Below are 17,687 nucleotides of genomic sequence, written 5' to 3'. Positions count from 1 at the left end.
CAGCAGTGGCCTGTCAACTGTCCTGAGCATCTTTTTAGGCTGTCCTCAGCCAGTCGGTTATATAAAATATCAAGGTGAAAAAGGTGAAAGTCATCATAGCTTGTTTAGTATAGACCCAGCTCCCAACCCAACTTTGAGAATAGATTAACGGCGATATTTTTTTTTTTTATCGTCCGATAACGGCCCACCACTAATATAATATATATAAATTTACTTTAAACTTCCATCCATCCATCCATCATCTTCCGCTTTAAACTTAAAATATCAAATAATTATTATATAAATGTTCACTTTTATATACATAATTTGTATTCTGATTTTAACGAACACTTATTTATAAATACAATTCTTTAATTCCAAGAGACTTCTGGTGTAGGTTCTGGTCTAGTTGTGTGCTGTTGGTCCGGATCTTCTGTTCAGTCTCGTTTGGGATCCTCTTCTTCTGTGACAGTCTAATAAATGTGCCTCCTGTGAGAGTCGCATTAAAGCTGCCTCATATGCTTTGTGTTAGCCTGCTGCTGTGTTATCTGTACTGTACTTTGCCATTTATCCTGCTGACAGAGGCGCTATTATTCACCGTCCGGGGCGACCGGCTAACGTGCAGCATATACGGGGTTAATTCAGTTTCCCCTCGACCGCTTCTGATAAGTGTGAAAGAACCATTATGAAGTCGAACCTCTTGACATGCGCTTTGTTTAAGGGATTCACCGCCGGTAAAGACGACAAAGCAAACTGAAGTGACGAAATAATGAAGGATTGAGGTGATTTTGAGGCTAAGTAGCGATGCTCTTTTGTTAGATCTAAAGGTAAATAAATAAACAGTGAACGTTGAGGGGGTTTTCCGTCATTTAAGCAAATTATCTACAATTTTATAGTTATCGTGACATTTAGAGCTTTTTATATTATAATCAAGGATGGACAGTGGTGCGCATGCGCGACCATATTAGCGTGTAAATTTAGACCACTCATTTGCATATGTCAGTGACAGCTGTTAAGTATGAAAATTATATTAGCAATATTATTTTTAAGTAGCCTATGCCATAACATTTTATTTTAAATCCTTTTTATTTTTTAAAAAGTTTATAATAGATTATCGCAGTGTTTATTATTTTATTTTATTTTAAAAATAAGTGCAATAGTTCTATTATTAATTAGGCTGTTTTATATTCTAGGAACCTAATATTTAATGGGCCACAGAGATCTTGCAGGACTGTTTTCTTAATCCCGCTCCTGGTGAATTTCTATCAGTTCCCGCCAATTTTGTGTCCAATCCCGCCTTTAAACATTCTAATTATTTTACATTTAGAATCACTTAAGGGAGCCGCTATCAATATGTGGGGAAATAGTTTTGTTATTTAAGGGGTATTGAATGAGCGCTCGCTGTTTAGAAGCTGTTATATGTTTAGAAAATTTCTTTGTTGATGTTTATTATTAACAATGTACATACAACTGACATCTTATAGACGTTTATCAGATGTCTGTTCACAGCAGATGCTTTCCAGATGAAGCGATCTTTAAACAGGCATCACATTTTAAAGTTGAAAGGATTTGATTTTCTATCAACTGGAAAAATCAGATATGGAAAAGGTGATTCAAACTATATCTCTCCTCTCTGTTTTTATTAAAAACTGTTTTCAACTTAAAACTTGCAGCAGTAATAAAAGGCCATAAACATTTAGCTTACCATTTATAGAGTTGTTGAAGCCTCCCGGATGCTGTTTTGATTCCACTTTACTTCCTTCTGGAACTTCATTGTTATTAACCGATACCCATTATGGCACATCTTAATTAACACTAATCAAAAAACACGTGCCCGTTTCAGAAAATAAAACATAAAAGCGGGACAAAACACACATTTTTGCAGGTTAGGCAATCACTGACTGATACTGTAGCTTGCAACTGCTCCGCCCTTTAACCGTTAGAGTGGCGTCACTTGACTTTGAACATTCAAAATCTCTGCATTGGCGCCTTTAAAAAATAAATAAATAAATAGTCAACATAAAAAAATAATTAATTTAAAATGGAAAAATATACAGTTTACTCTGCTTTCATGCAAGGGTGGAAACCTGTGATTTTAAAGTTGTGTATTATAATTCAAATAAGAGCGCACTCTGTCACATGTCGATCGTCTATTAATCACGTGACTTAAAGACATGAATCTGCAGACAAGATTTTAACTAATTAAAATTTTGGAACACAGTGAAATTCTTCAGATGAGCTCGAGTTCCCAGTCTCTCACATTTGAATGCATATTATTTCACACAGTGTAAAAAAAAAAGCAAGCAAATCATGTATTAATAATAGACAACGATATATGATCAATGTTTTTTTTATTTGATAAAGGCATACATTGAAGGTGAAACCAGTTTTTTTTTGTAAGATTACTTCATTTACACAATCTGTACATGTATTACTTCCAGAAACAAAAAGAACTATTGAATCAAACCGTAAAAATCCAAGAAACCAGAAACTAAGCTGTTGTTATACCATTAAACATACTGTAAATGTCTTCAGGATTTTCTTTTTAAAGCTGCATAAAAACCACAAAACGTCATAGTATTGTGTGCACATCATCCTTCTATTGACACAAAAGCTTCATGAAACATATTTGCAAAAGCTGGCACCCATCAAATCACACTTTGCCATCGGTGATGCCAGTCCAGAATAAACCCGTCAGACTGGTGCCTGTAACATTAGACATGTAAACAATGATAGTTATATTACAGCATGTAAATGTCATCGATTAGACCTGATGAAGAATATTTCAAACATTCACATTAGTTCTGCCGCTTCTAGCCATCTATACATCATATCAAAACCATGAATCTGATCAAACTAAGAATGACCAAAGAGTTTAAATCAACGGTCCAGTTTGGTTTCTTGCTCATTGGCAAATATTAGAAAGGTTTGTCACATGCACTCGCTGTTCTGAACAGACATCTACCTTCATATTTATACAGAAATATACATCTTTTGTCAGAAGGATAGTTCACTCAAAAATTAAAATGTTGTTATTATGTACTTTCTCAACCGTCATGTTGCTTCAAACCTATTTGACTCACTTCACTCATTTGACTTCTCTTTCTCACTTAATTATTTATTATATCCTTTGGAATTAGGGTTAGGGTTAAATAAAGAAATAAATAAATTAAATAAATTCAGTTTCTTCCATAAAATACAAAATAATTTATTCAGCAGGATGTTTAAGTTGCTCTTTGGAAATAAACAGAGGCTAAATAATAAAACGACAAAAAGATATCAAGAAATAAAATATTAAATCAAATCAAATAAGGAAATAAAGACTCAAAATAAAAATGGAAATAAATAAAAGCTTCAAAAAGGACACTTAAAAAAAAACTTACTATTTTACATAAAATACACAATTATTTATTTTGCAGAATGCAAAATATTTTTTATTAAATGTGAGCCAAAATCATCACAATTAAAAAAACAAAGACTTAAACTACTTCAGTCTTTGTGCACTGAATTTGTTTAATATGAAAAGAACCGAAATAAAACAAAACTTTTTTTTTAACAAAGATTATTATTAGAAATAATAATAATAATAATAAGTCAAAAAGCTTAAGAGTTTCCTTTTGTTTTTTACATAAGAAAGTCAGTCATATGTGTTTGGAACAGCATGAAGGTGAGTCAATGACAGATTTTTTATTTTCAGGTGAGCTATCCCTAGTGTGTGGGTTGGCGTGAGGAATTCTGGGTATTTTGGTGATGTGGGTGTACAGGTGCTTGCGTGGGGTTATAATAACTAAGTATAAGAAGAACCTAAAGCGCGCAGCTCTCAGTGCAGTCAGTGGTACTATCATCAGCGGACCTCTTCCTGAGCTCGCGGCCGGGTTTGTGGTGGTCAGACTGCAGAAGCTCCTCTTGTGACGTCGCCCCCTGATGGACCGGAGGAGGCACATTCCCCTCGGCCCGCTCCACCTGCAGGTACGCCCGAACGTGATGATGCCGCAGCTTGCTGTCGCTGAAGTCGATGACACGGCATTCGTACGTGCCCTCATCCGCAGGCTTCACGCTGGACAGACGGAGCTTGTGGGAGATGTTGCTTCCAGCAACCTTCACCACCTACAGAGAAACAGACAGGAGAAGTGTGGAAATGATCAGTCAGGGCATTAAATCATGAATCAGCCTTGGAAATGCTGATTTAAAACAGACTCCGACTGATTTGGGATAAGGCCGAGATGGCTAGCAGGCCTAAAAATGCATCGTGTTTTAGAAAATCTACCTTTTGAGAGCTTTTAGGGAAAGACACTACACAGGCAAAAACAGTTTTTTAATGCACTGGTTAATTTTTGGAAATTATGAGCGATTTTACTTCAATAACATCAGAATATTGAAAAGAAAACATCTAAAATATGCATTTAAGTGTTTGTTTTATTACCTTTGCATTTATAGATTTTAACTATTGAATTTCATACCTGGCTTCATTTAGTGTTCAAATGTATGCAAATTAGTGCAGATTTAATTACATAATGGATAATTTGCATATTTAAACATAATATTTAAGAAAACTTGTTATGCAAAACCACTGTCTTTATGTACCATGATTAATCAACTGGTGAAAATATGGTTATTATGGTTAGACTAATAAATATGTTCTATTAGTTCATTTTCAACCTCTTCACCTTTAGTGCCTTGCCTCAGCTACAATATTAAATTTAAATTTAATTAAATTAAAAATGTAGTTGATGCATTTAGCAGACGCTTTTATCCAAAGCGACTTACAGTGCATTCATTTTTAACCAGCAATATTGTATGTGAAACAATCAAAAAACAAGCACAGGATAAGTCTTTTTGATTGTTCCTATAGCTCTCATTTCTCACGTCCTGCAGGCTGAGATTGGTTCCTGTGTGGATCATGAGCAGCTGCAGTGGATGTAATATGTGAGACAGTGGCTCTGTCCTAAATTGTCTTCGTATTGGACTTCTGTGAGGCATTATGTGTGGGTTCATCAGACCCAAAGGGGTTTAGGACAGTATTTGGGACGAGGCAAATGAAAGGAAGCAGCAGAGACAGTAACTCCATCCACATAGCTTTATGCTAAATTTGTCATAATGCATTAAAAATGTGAGAGGGAAACAAATAAATGCAATAAAATGCAAAATCCCAAATGTGCATAAATGTAAATACTTTATAAAATAGATAATAGATGTAAATACGAAGGTCGAAAAATAAAGTTATTATAAAGTAAATAATACAATTATATTGAAATATTCCATTTTTTATTGATAACCTAGTATGAAAAGCATATTAATTAAAAAATGGAACTAAAATGCATGAAAAGAATGACTGAGACTAAAAGGTTTGTCTCGATGATTGGTTAATATGAGCTCATACGGTTGCTCTCAGACCTCGGTTGACATCATTAACTTCAGAGCGTTTTGTCTGTGCACTATAAACCGCAAGTAATTGATTATAGTAAATTTTGCAACAATTTAATTAGTTTAGTAACTAATTGATAAGTAATTAATTTGAACTCTTTTACTGTATTCAGATGTATTTTTTATTTTTATTTTTACACAAATTTAATACACAAGTTGAATGAAAGGGGGCAGTGGGTAGCATCAATAGCTGCAGTGAGAAAGTGGAACGCAAAAAAAACAAACAACAGTAAATGGAATGAAATGCAATAAGAAAGCCAAATGCATCAGTGGAGTCAATAAAAATGCAGTGGGAGTGAAATGCATTAGTTGAGGCAATGAAATGCAGTAAATGCAGTGAGAGAGTGGAATGCATCAATGGAGGCAATGCGATGCAATAAAATGCAGCAAGACTGTGGATTCAGTGAAATGCAGTAAAATGCACTGAGTGAGTGAAATACAACAGTTGATGCAATGCAACGCAGTAAGAGAGTGAAATGCATTAGTGGAGCAATGCAGTAAAATGCAACAAGTGAGTGAAATACATCAAATGAGGCAATGCAGTGAGGTAGTGAAGTGCAAAAGAGGATTCAGTGAAATGCAGTAAAATGCACTTAGCGAGTGAAATACAACAGTTGAGGCAATGCAATGCAGAAAGAGAGTGAAATGCATTAGTGGAGCAATGCAGTAAAATGCAACAAGTGAGTGAAATACATCAAATGAGGCAATGCAGTGAGGTAGTGAAGTGCAAAAGAGGATTCAGTGAAATGCAGTAAAATGCACTTAGCGAGTGAAATACAACAGTTGAGGCAATGCAATGCAGAAAGAGAGTGAAATGCATTAGTGGAGCAATGCAGTAAAATGCAACAAGTGAGTGAAATACATCAAATGAGGCAATGCAGTGAGGTAGTGACAGAGGTGGGTAGTAACGAGTTACATTTACTTCGTTACATTTACTTGAGTAATTTTTCGGGGTAACGAATACTTTTCGGAGTATATTTAAAGATGGGTACTTTATACTCTTACTTGAGTACATTTTTTGGGAAAAATCTGTACTTTTACTTCGTTACTGTGGGCGACGCCCCTCTCGTTACTTTATCTTAATGCAATAAATGCTTCAGTTTATTCCAAACGCGCCGTCTACTTTTCTCTGGACAATGAGCGATGCCCATTCGCGAATGATTCATTCTTTTGAGTCAACTCTGTTCAAAGGCTTGATCAAACCAATTGGCAAACGAGTGAATTGGTTCATGAATCAGTTTGATTGAGTCGTTCAGTTCCATGCTGCACGCGCTGAGCTCTGAAGCGGTTCACTCAGAGTTGTAACGTTTAAGAATATTAGCAGCGTTGAAAACGGGGCTATGGAACTTCACTGAATTTAAAAAGCTAATCTGCAAAGGCTATTATTTGCTTGCGATGGAGATCCTTATTAGATGAACGCGTGTGCTGTATACTGTTTAACAGGTAATAACTTGGGCTACATTCGATTACAGTACACGATACCACTGTGACATTAGTTTGTTGTACGTGTGTGGCTTATAACAGGTTGAATGCAGCTTCCAAAAGACAAAGAATAGCCGATTAAGATTTTATTAATTTTAATACAATCACACCAGTGCGAGTACGTTCAGCAAGTCATATCATCAGCTGCTAAATTCAGATCTGTGATCGCTTGCTGGCGCTGAGCCAGAGACAGACGCGTTTTTACAGCGCTGCGCATTAACCAATCACACACGGTTCTGTTGAGCTTTTGAATGCAATGGCCAATCAGAGGTGTTCCGATGAGTCATCGCGGAAATGCCGGTGCCTTCACTCGCTCACTTACTGAATACCTCTTTCTGCCGAATTCTCTCGTCAGAAACAACAAAGTGCAGATGTGTGTACGAATCTATAATTAAGATATTGATTTCTCAGTGTTAACAGTTTCAGTGATTTTAATGGGAGTTTCTGAGCGTGAATGAAATCTAGACTGTCAGTGAAAATTATGTTTAATAATGTAAATGTTATTTGCTCTCTTTCTGAACAATGAAAGATTAGTAGCAATATTTATATCACATTAACTTTCAATGTTAAATTCACATTTAAAATAAAGTCAGTCGTATTAAAAATATGTTATGGCATGACACCTATATTTGTTACTTAAATAAACAGACAGGGTTTTATAATAAATTACATAAATTGGATTAAAGGCTGATGAAATATATACATTTATACACACACACATACATTACATAAATTTTTTGTCTATATATCTATATAAAAAAAGGCTCCGTATATATGACCCAAAGTAACTAGTAACTAACTACTTGAGTAGATTTTTTATCCGATACTCTTTTACTCTTACTCAAGTAACTATCCAAGACTAGTACTTTTACTTTTACTTGAGTAAATATTTCTAGAATTACTTTTACTTTTACTTGAGTAAAGTTTTTGGGTACTCTACCCACCTCTGGGTAGTGAAGTGCAAAAGAGGATTCAGTGAAATGCAGTAAAATGCACTTAGCGAGTGAAATACAACAGTTGAGGCAATGCAATGCAGAAAGAGAGTGAAATGCATTAGTGGAGCAATGCAGTAAAATGCAGTTAGTGAGTGAAATGCAACAGCTGAGGTGAGGCAATGCAGGCAGTGAGGGAGTGAAATGCATCAGTTGGAGGCAATAAAAAGCAGTGAGAGAGTGAGATGCTGCAGTCTGCATGTGAGCAGTGATGAGATGGAGCTGTGGAACCGCAGACACATGAGAGACACATTCACTCAACAGCTCTCTCTCTAGCTCTGAAACACAAAGACAACAGGACAATCTCTCTCTAAAGCGGTCAGTGTTCCCAGAGGACTCTGAGCCCGCGCGGGTCCAGACGCTCAATAAAGCTGTCTGCCAGTGAAGCAGATTGAGTGTGGATCAGGTGGATAAATAAACATACATTCACAAACCCGCATGCACACACACAAACACGCTAACATTAACTCGCTGGCGCCGTTTCCACAGCACTACATATGTTGAGTGTGTTAACAAACTATCTAGCTATCAGCTTCTCTAGAAACAGAAATAACAGCACAGCTGAATTCAGGAAAGTGTTAAACGACGCCGTCATGAGCCTCAGCGACCGGACGGAGCGCTTCCAGTGAAACCTGTAACCTCAGATCCAGAGCTCTGCATTCACACTGGAAGAAAATGTCCTTGTGAATATTTCATGAAGTAGCAGAAGAGAGATGCTTTGATTTATCCACCCACACAAACACACACACACACACACACACACAGGTAACACTCACCTTCAATATCCTACTGAGAGAATGAGCCTGCAAAATTACATATCCGTCCCTGATTAGAGACTCTTATAACTGCTATTTAGATGCCAAACAGCAATAACTGTGTTACTACCAGATGCAGAAAAAATAAATAATTATAACCTTTTATTTAATGGGTTCAGAACAGGGTTTAATATAGTTATCTAAAACTTAAACCACAAAAAACAATGTCATCGCCTGAAATAAAATAAACAGAATAATTAAAAAAAGCTATTTAAGGAACATTTCTCATTTTCATATATTTTAATTTGATGTACTTAACTGAAACTGAAAACAAAAATAATAATGAACTATATATTTAGATATTGATAAAAACAAACATCTAAAATGACTAAAACTTTAAAATGAAAACTGAAAATATAAAAATAAAAAGTAATTAAAAAAAAGTAATTAAAATTATAATATCATCTCATGATACTAACATAATGGTTCGGATAAAAGCTTGATGGTTTAATGTCGACAATTGAAAAATGATACAATTAAGCTATAAATAATAGAACTGTAATTTTACAATTTATACTGTAATTTTTTACTATATATTTTTTTCATTAAAATTAAGAAATTATTTTCCTGATTACTAAATTTGTATTTTTCAGTGAAACACTACAACAATATTTTGTTTAATATTTTTAGTTCAATTACAAGGTATTAAAATTAAAGCTCGCATTTCAAGCTGCAAGGTACAGTAAAACATGTGTAAACTGTTATATAGAAATACACAGAATACACAAGTGTTCATGAAAGAGTGAGTGTTGCTCAGCATTAACATGACACTGATAGCATGCTGTTAGTCTGAACATCAGCACAGTGACGATCACCTGCGGCATGATCACAGCTCATCTCACTCTGTGTTTATGAGGAGATTCCTGCGTCTCACACACACACACACACACAGCCTGCAGCGGCTCAACCAGCAAGAGCCGAGCAAGTTGCTAACAAATCACCTTTAGCCCAAGCAGTGTGATGTTGTGTTTGCATGCTCCAGTTATTCACCCTGACAAACACTCACACCATGTATTTTTACATTCTCTCACTGAGCAGCAGAAGACAGCAGCCTTGAGCGAACAGGAAAGAGACGTTCACGGAGGAAATGACAAACTTCACACACTCACACTGATTTTGGTGGCGTCCTTTGACTTCTCATTCTGCGGCATCACCTGCAATATAAAAAAACATCATGCATTCATAATCAACATGATTATAGTTAACTAAAAAACAAAACATTCATTCATTAAATTAAAATGTTATTTCAAATAAAAGAAAGTGAAATAAGTGTAAAAAAATAAAATAAAAAACATTGCCAAATAAGCAAGTTGCCAAAGCAACATTTTTGTTTAGTTGAACTTGAAATACTAAAATAACTAAAATGAATAAAAAGTATTATATAGATAAAAATAAATATTAATCAAAAATGTAATATAATCTATTCAGACATTTAAATAAATATAAAAGTAGAAATGCCAAAACAAAAATTACTAAAACATCTAACAGCATATATATATATATATATATATATATATATATATATATATATATATATATAGCATTAATACTTATATAATATATATTTAAATATATATTAATAATTATATATTAAATATAATTTTTCTATTTTTTTGAATAATTTAACTGTACATTTGTATGATATACTTTACTTCAACTCTGATCCCCTGATCAATACTACTCCTACTACTACTAATAATATATTTTGTTTGTAATATTTAATATTTTAAAAGTGCAACAACCAAAAACTGAATTGAATATATAAACAAAATAAATTAATCTAATAAACTGAAATATTAAATATTAAAATATTTTTCACAAGCTGATTCTTTTAGGTTGTTCATGAAATGTTTGCAACATCACACTGCGTCCTCAGTGGCTCAGTGATGACGGGAGAAAATGAATCGTGTTCACTTTTACAGCAAACTACAAAATACCTGCATTGCTTACGAGACATTGCTTTTGCTACAGCTGCTGGAGGGCGGAGAAAACGGCTGAGGGCGGAGTTATGCTAATACAGCACAGTCAGTAAGCAGTTGTGGGCGGAGCCTAAGCAGTATGATGAAGAAAATCAAAATGGCTTAATTGAGACTGTTTCGTTTTTTGGGGACTTGAATGGATTTTATCATTGTAGGTTGGTTGTGTCCACACTCTGCTAAAACACATTTATATACAAACAATGTAAAAAAGACGACGTGTTATGTGCCGTTTTAGGGGCGTGTGGTTGACTCTTAACTTTTATAAAGAATATCTCTTTGGATTTGAGACTTTAATCTTTGCGACTTTACAGATCTTCTTTATGCACCAAGAGCTTGTAACATTCTGAAGAGAAAGGAAAACTTGAAAACTTGAAATCACATCATATGACCCCTTCAGTTTTGGCCCTTTTATAGCGAATATTCATGTGTCTAATGCAGTTACTGAGACAAACAGCAGCAGGGTATTCAAACACACACACACACACACACACACACACACTTAAGTCCAGTGTTCTGGAATGAGATGTTGGTTGTGCGTCATGTCATCTTAACTAGCCGCGGCGGATCCTCAAGAGCCCTTCATGAATAAAACATGACGCAAAGGTGAGCAAGAGTTTCTCTATGTTCCTCTTTTTCATCCCTTCATCCAATTAAAAAGCATCTTGAGTTCACAGCAGGAAGCCCTGCAATCTCTCCCACTCACTCACTCTCTCTCACTCTCTCTCTCTCTCTCTCTTTCTTCCACTCACTCTCTCACTCTCTCTCTCTCTCTCTCTCTCTCTCCCTCCCTCTCTCTCTCTTTCTTCCACTCACTCACTCCCTCTCTCTCTCTCTCTCTCTCTCTCTGGTGTCTGGGGAAGCTGCAGTTATTTCTACTGGTTGTGATTAATGTTGTGTGGAGTGTTACCTGCTGCAGAGCTGCGTGTCCATTAATACCGCTGTATCCTCTCCTCTCTTTCCTCTGCTCACCTCGTGATTCTGTTTCTTCAACTCCCTGTGGTTTTATTAAAACTAAAAGATTTCTATGTGTTTTCGTTATGTGACGGTCTTGGAAACACTAAACAAGGCCTTCATCATTTATTCCTGCTACTATTTAAATTGTTTGTGTTTATTTATTTTTTTGTCCTAGATCCAAACTGTCAGTCATAAACTATATCAAAAAAAGGTTTATCACAATATTTTTTTTTTTACTATGCATTATTTCTAATCAAGCTGTGATTTCGTCAAATAATGCAAAAAGTGTGAAAAACTCTTTAATTGTTATTTTCCTGATAAAGCTGTGATTATGATTACAGTGTTGATTAAAACAATTAAAAATATATTTTTGTTAAATGTTTTGCTTGTAATGTCTAATTGTGTATCATTCTTTACAACAAGCTGTGATATTTTGATAAATAATGCAGACATTTAAAAGTTTTAAGTGTCCAAACTGACTGTATATTTCATGTATAGCAGGGGGCTTCAATTAAAATAGCTTGAGATCCAGTAATGAACCCTCCTCCCCAGCCGAGGTCCGGACAGTTATATACTTAAAAACATGAACTGATGGGTTTTACCAGACCAGGCTCTGCAGGATATTAAAGCTCAAATTTAAGACTTTAAGATCTTTTAAGGCCTGCACAAATAAAATAAAATGACTGTAAAAAGCATATTTTAGAGTTCAGACACAAGTTTTCACAAACTTCACATTTCCGCCTAAACTTTTTTTTTCAAAAGGTTAGAGGTATCAATTAAAGGTATCAATTATTATATTAATTAAAAAAATGTATTACCAATCATTATAATTAAATAACATGTAAATATATTTTACTGTCTTGTCAAATGTTTAGATTTTTATGATGAATTTTCTTCTTGTTGATCCACCACTGGTCTGAACAAAAACCGCAGACAGGATTATTGAAAATGCACATTCATTCACTGCCAGCAGGTGGCGCTTCAGCAACAGCAGAAATATAGTGCTTTCCCCGCTTTAACACCTCCTGAAATCATAGGACTTTATTGTACCATATAAGATTTTCTATGGCCTTAATTTGATTCAGTTAAATTCAAGGATCCATCAACTTTTCTAATTTTTGAAAATGATATTGTTTTTCAGTCACTGAAAGTTTAATCTGTCTGCACAAATCTCTCTGCTGTCTTCACTGCATGCCCAACTGTATGTCTGAACTAGCAACAGTTAACTGTAGTAGTAACCCTTGACACTGTAGGACCCAAACAGCTCTACTGAGCTGACTTTAATGTGCCTGATATAAATGTGATTTTATTAGAAAACAGCGTTTGGCATTTATTTAATTGTGTCAAAAGGCTTCACAGCCCGTAATTGGACTGGACAGTCATGCAGGTGATGCTGTGCAGCTGAAACCTTTGATTGACAGTTGGATATTAATGTGTGTGTGTTGAACCCTCTCGATCTCTCGCTCTCTCAGTCTCTTAAAATAGGACTCTGTGTTTGACTGCCACGAGTGCAGACAGGAAGAGGAAATGGTCACATAATTGCAGGCGGGTGACAGCGGGCTGCTGCCAATCATGTTGTTCTGTGTATTGTTAGTTATAATAATTACTGGCGATATTTGCGCAGGTTAAGGGCTGATCTCAAGGGGAAGGTGCTGACAGAATGCTGGGATTATCATCTAACAAACATTATGTTTTCTGGATCAGATTTGATCCTCAACACACTGACACTGAACCCTCAACCTACAGCTAACAGCTGAGAGATCATATGTGCATGTTAATAGTGTTATTACTGCAACCAGAGAGGGCAAAAGTACACATATCTTTACTCAAGTAGAAGTACAGATACTCATGTTTAAAAATACTCTGGTACAAGATTAAGTACTGACTACACTTTTTTACTCAAGTTAAAGTATAGAACAATGGGCTCTGACATGCACTTAAGTAAAAAGTAGCAATTACAATTAACTGTTTAGTGTCACGCGGGACATAGGACGTCACGTCATGTAAATACCTTAATACAAAATGACTTACATTTCAAATTTTGTTAGTTAATGAATTTATCCAAAGTGAACAACCCCCATGTAGAACAATAACAACACCATGAAAATATCTTCATAGAAAAATCATAATATTGAACGCTATTGCATTATCATGAGTCACATTTTTCCCTTATAGCAAAAGTATAGTGACCATAGTTTTTAATAGGGATGGGCGTTTTCCACAAATATCACATTCGAATATTTGAGCTCACAAAAAATGAATATTCGAATATTCGTTTATTTAAATTAAGTTTAATGAGACAGGCGTTATTTTTCAGCAACATTTATTGTTTCCGTCATTTTGAACAAGCTTGAACATTACAAATCATGTTTTGTAGCTGAAAACATTAACAATGCGTGCAAACAAACAAAATTACAGATTAAAAGCAAAAAAAAAAAAAGTGGGGAAAAAAGTCAACAAAGAAAAAACATAAAGCAGCCTGCAGCAATTAGGCTTTTGTAGAATGTAGCCTACACATAACTTTGAAACTTTTAAACTGTCAGCAAATCTTTTTTGCTTTTTTTCTATTGTTTATGTTCTTGTTAAGAAATACGGGCATGTAAACATGATCGGGGGAAAGTCGGCTCCTTAGTCTGTTAACAATAAGGCCGACCGCGGAGAAAACGCACTCTTGACGGCACAGACGTTGGCGGGGCTAACAAATGACGGTGTGCTAAGAGACTTAAGTTTTGTGAAGCGCTTCGTGTTTTCGTTTCACCACTGAATGGGATCTTCATCTGGTGGAGCACATGGCTCCAGCTAGAACTGTTCCCACTCGTCTCGGCTGGACTCTGTAATCATTGCTGGAGAACTGGCTCAGCCTTTTCCAATGAGTGGGCATTGCATCCTCTTCATCGTTGGTGACACACCACTCGCATCAAGGAAAATGTTCTGATAATGTTCAAAAAAAGTTTTTTTTTTCTTACTTCTCTCATGTTTTCATCGAGAAACCTGAGATGTTTGTGTCGAGGGTCTAGGGCAGACGCGAGAAGAGGAGTTTTCCCTGCATTCTCCAAGTGAGCGGTGTTTATTCACTGCTTGAGAGATGCCGCAACAATGTTCTTGAATTTGGTAACTTTCTGTGATTCTCCACAGCATATTTGAAGTACTGTAGAAGACCGCAGTTCTTAGGGGCAGTACACATATCGCATATTTTGCGCGCTCAAGTTCGTTATTTCCAATGTAGGCGCGCGGTATGCGCGCTCATAATGGAAGCGACGTGGTCGCGATGGGAACGCGGTGCGACGTGCCCGTTTTTTAGCTATAGCTATATATATTCATAGCTATATATGGATTGCCATTTTTAAATACATCTAGTAGCAGAGCTACTGAAAACTAATTTTTTGTGCTGCAGATCCATTTATCCTTTGCTAAAATTTCTGCATCTTCATGGAGAGAGCGCGTCATTGTTGCTTAGCAACGACAGATGCCTCAGGAGCGCTTCTGCCTGAGCGCTTTGGAGAAGGAGAAAGGGGCGCGCCTAGCGCGATATGTGAACGGCGCCTTATTCATTCATTAATTATTTTTTGCTTGCATACATCTTCAAATATGCGGTGGAGAATCACAGAAAGTGACCGAATTAGGTTTTATTGTGAACTTTTTTTTTTTTTGCGAAATTCGAATATAATTTTTATTTATCGAATAATTAGAGCAGAGCGAATATTCGAATGTTCGACTATCCGTGCACACCCCTAGTTTTTAAGTGGATTGATTACCATTTATATAACCATAGTTTTATTACAAATTCCATAATTAAACTATGGTTAGACTAGAAAAAGCATAATTTGTTGTTACCTTAGTGACAATGGTTTTTGGTTTTATTTGTAGTAAAAGTATGGTTAATTTTCATCACTGGTCTGAACAAAAACTGCAGATGGGCTTATTGGAAATGCACATTCATTCACCGCCAGCAGAAGGCGCTTCATGAACAGCAGAAATATAGTGGTTTCCCCAGTTTAAGGCCTCCTGAAATCCTAAATTGTACCATATGTACCATCTAGTTAATCTATTGCATAATGTTTGTTGGAATTTAATGAACATGAAATCTGTTCGAAGGTGTAGAATTATGCGCAATCCCACACTGAAATTCAGGCCTTGCTTAACCAAAGAACAAAGACAAACTACACAGATCAGCAGTTTTCAACTCTTTGGTCTCTTGCACTAATTACTCTGACTAAAATCTTGCACAAGCTTAATCAGAGCATTTTCAGTCAAGACTAACCGATTTATGATTTATTAGATTTATTATGGCAAAAGTACAGCTTAAAACTAAAGGAACTAGCCTGTTTTGAACATGTAAGAAGTAGAAAATACAGGTAATTGTATAAAATGTTAGTAGTGAAAGTATAAAGTTAAATAAAAAGTGAAGTAAAGCACCCTCTCATCTCTAGTTCTGGCTCCTGCATGTGCATCTGTGGGATTTTTACACCTTTTTTCTGGTCCAGCAGGTGCAAACGTTCCTCTGATCACTGAGTAAACCACTGCTCCTCATCTCAACCACACAAACATAATTTGAGAATCACTTATGTCTGGAGCACAAATGCTGCATTATGGGTAATTCCAGCCTGTACCTGATTGGTGCTCCACGTCTGCTTGTCGGTCCATTCTCTGTGGTTCCTGATGTACCACCACTGAATCTCCAGCGAGTAGGAGGGCGATCCGGCGCCTCTGAAGGAGCAGGCCATCTCCACGTCCTGACCGCTCTGTGCCGTGATGTCATGAGGGACCTCAGTGAACACCGCTGCGAAACAACAAGCACAGATTAGTTTACCATTAGAGTTAACCACTGCTTTCAAATAAGGTCCTAACAATCCTACTACCAACCCATTACAGGCTGTTTAAAACAAAAACTTTAAACTTTAAACTCATCATTAATTCAACCAAAGATACAGTGTATTTAAGAAAGAGAGAGAGGGGAGAAAAAATGTCATGCTGTTGAGTTCCACGGAAGAAAAAAGTCTTGCAGGATGACATGAGGCAGGATGGCTAAACGATCTCTTTAACATCTAAACGTCTTCTCTGTACTATTATACAAGTGGAACCTCTTTAACAACTCAAGACACGACGTCCAAACACCTCGTATTTGTGTTGAGACCGATCTGGATTGCAAAGAAAAGCGAACAACTCAATCTTCTCTCTTTTTTTCCAAGATGTCGTTATCATCTCAGATAACATCCTGGAAAACGGCCAACATCAGACCCGCAGTTATCAGCGAGCGCTCAGTGAGTTATCGCAAGTAAACAAGCACCTCGCCACCGGATAAAGTTGTTCTCAGAAGTGCATGAGCGAAACACTCGAGTGCAGCGTTTCCCACGACTGACCCCCGCGAGTGAAACAAGCTCATCCAACACTTCAGACAAACACAATTCAATTATCCTTCCCGTCAAAGCCTAGGAGATATGAGTCCCCCCCTCAGCCGGCGTCAGAATGAGCCCAAATCAGTGTGAAGGAATCATTTGTCCAGCAGCAGGACTCTCTGTTATCATCCCTTACAGGCCCTGCAGGAAGTGATGCGCACACTTCAAAGAGAAAGCGCTTGGTGTTCACTCATACCTGACCATAGACGGCCACAGGAAGAGATGAGTCCCTGGAAGACATTACAGTATTGAAGTATTTTTTCTTTAGAAAACTTTAATTCACAACATTCCAAAGCAAAATATTGTACTTTTTACTGCGCTACATTTCATAGTAAATATAATTTACTACTTAATTATATTAGAAATCTATTACTTTCTTACTTTTAAAAATAATTCAAAGATTTACTTGAGTTCAAGAAAGTATTTGAAATTATTAAAGGTAAAAAAAAAAAATGTAGTGAAGTAAAGTTTTCCAAAAAAAAAAAAACACTGATAAACTACAGATACTTTTAAAATTTACTTGAGTAAAGTAGAAATACTTTACTACTGTCCACCTCTGCACAAACGTGATGTTAACGTAATGTTTTTGGAGTATGCTTTACAAGATTATAATAGTAAATTTAATTTACTAAATTAAAAAACTAAAATATTTCAGTATTTCTACTT

General features: G+C 36.0%; 1 protein-coding gene across 1 annotated transcript in view; it reads right to left on the bottom strand.

The window, feature by feature from the left end:
• Positions 1 to 3,597: 3,597 nt before the first annotated feature.
• LOC113065809 (V-set and transmembrane domain-containing protein 2-like protein) overlaps positions 3,598 to 17,687 on the bottom strand; it is a 38,522-nt gene continuing 24,432 nt past the window's right edge. Inside the window, exons 2-4 of the mRNA XM_026237335.1 lie at positions 16,236 to 16,405; positions 9,802 to 9,846; positions 3,598 to 4,086 (exon numbers count right to left, since the gene is read on the bottom strand). Coding sequence (XP_026093120.1) covers positions 3,784 to 4,086; positions 9,802 to 9,846; positions 16,236 to 16,405 — 518 coding nt within the window. The 3' untranslated portion in view covers positions 3,598 to 3,783. The remainder of the gene's footprint in view (positions 4,087 to 9,801; positions 9,847 to 16,235; positions 16,406 to 17,687) is intronic.

This window comes from Carassius auratus, chromosome 48 (genome assembly GCF_003368295.1).
Source record: "Carassius auratus strain Wakin chromosome 48, ASM336829v1, whole genome shotgun sequence".
Taxonomy (NCBI): domain Eukaryota; kingdom Metazoa; phylum Chordata; class Actinopteri; order Cypriniformes; family Cyprinidae; genus Carassius; species Carassius auratus.
Note: the sequence above shows the minus strand (reverse complement) of the source record. Positions and strands in the feature narration are given on the sequence as shown.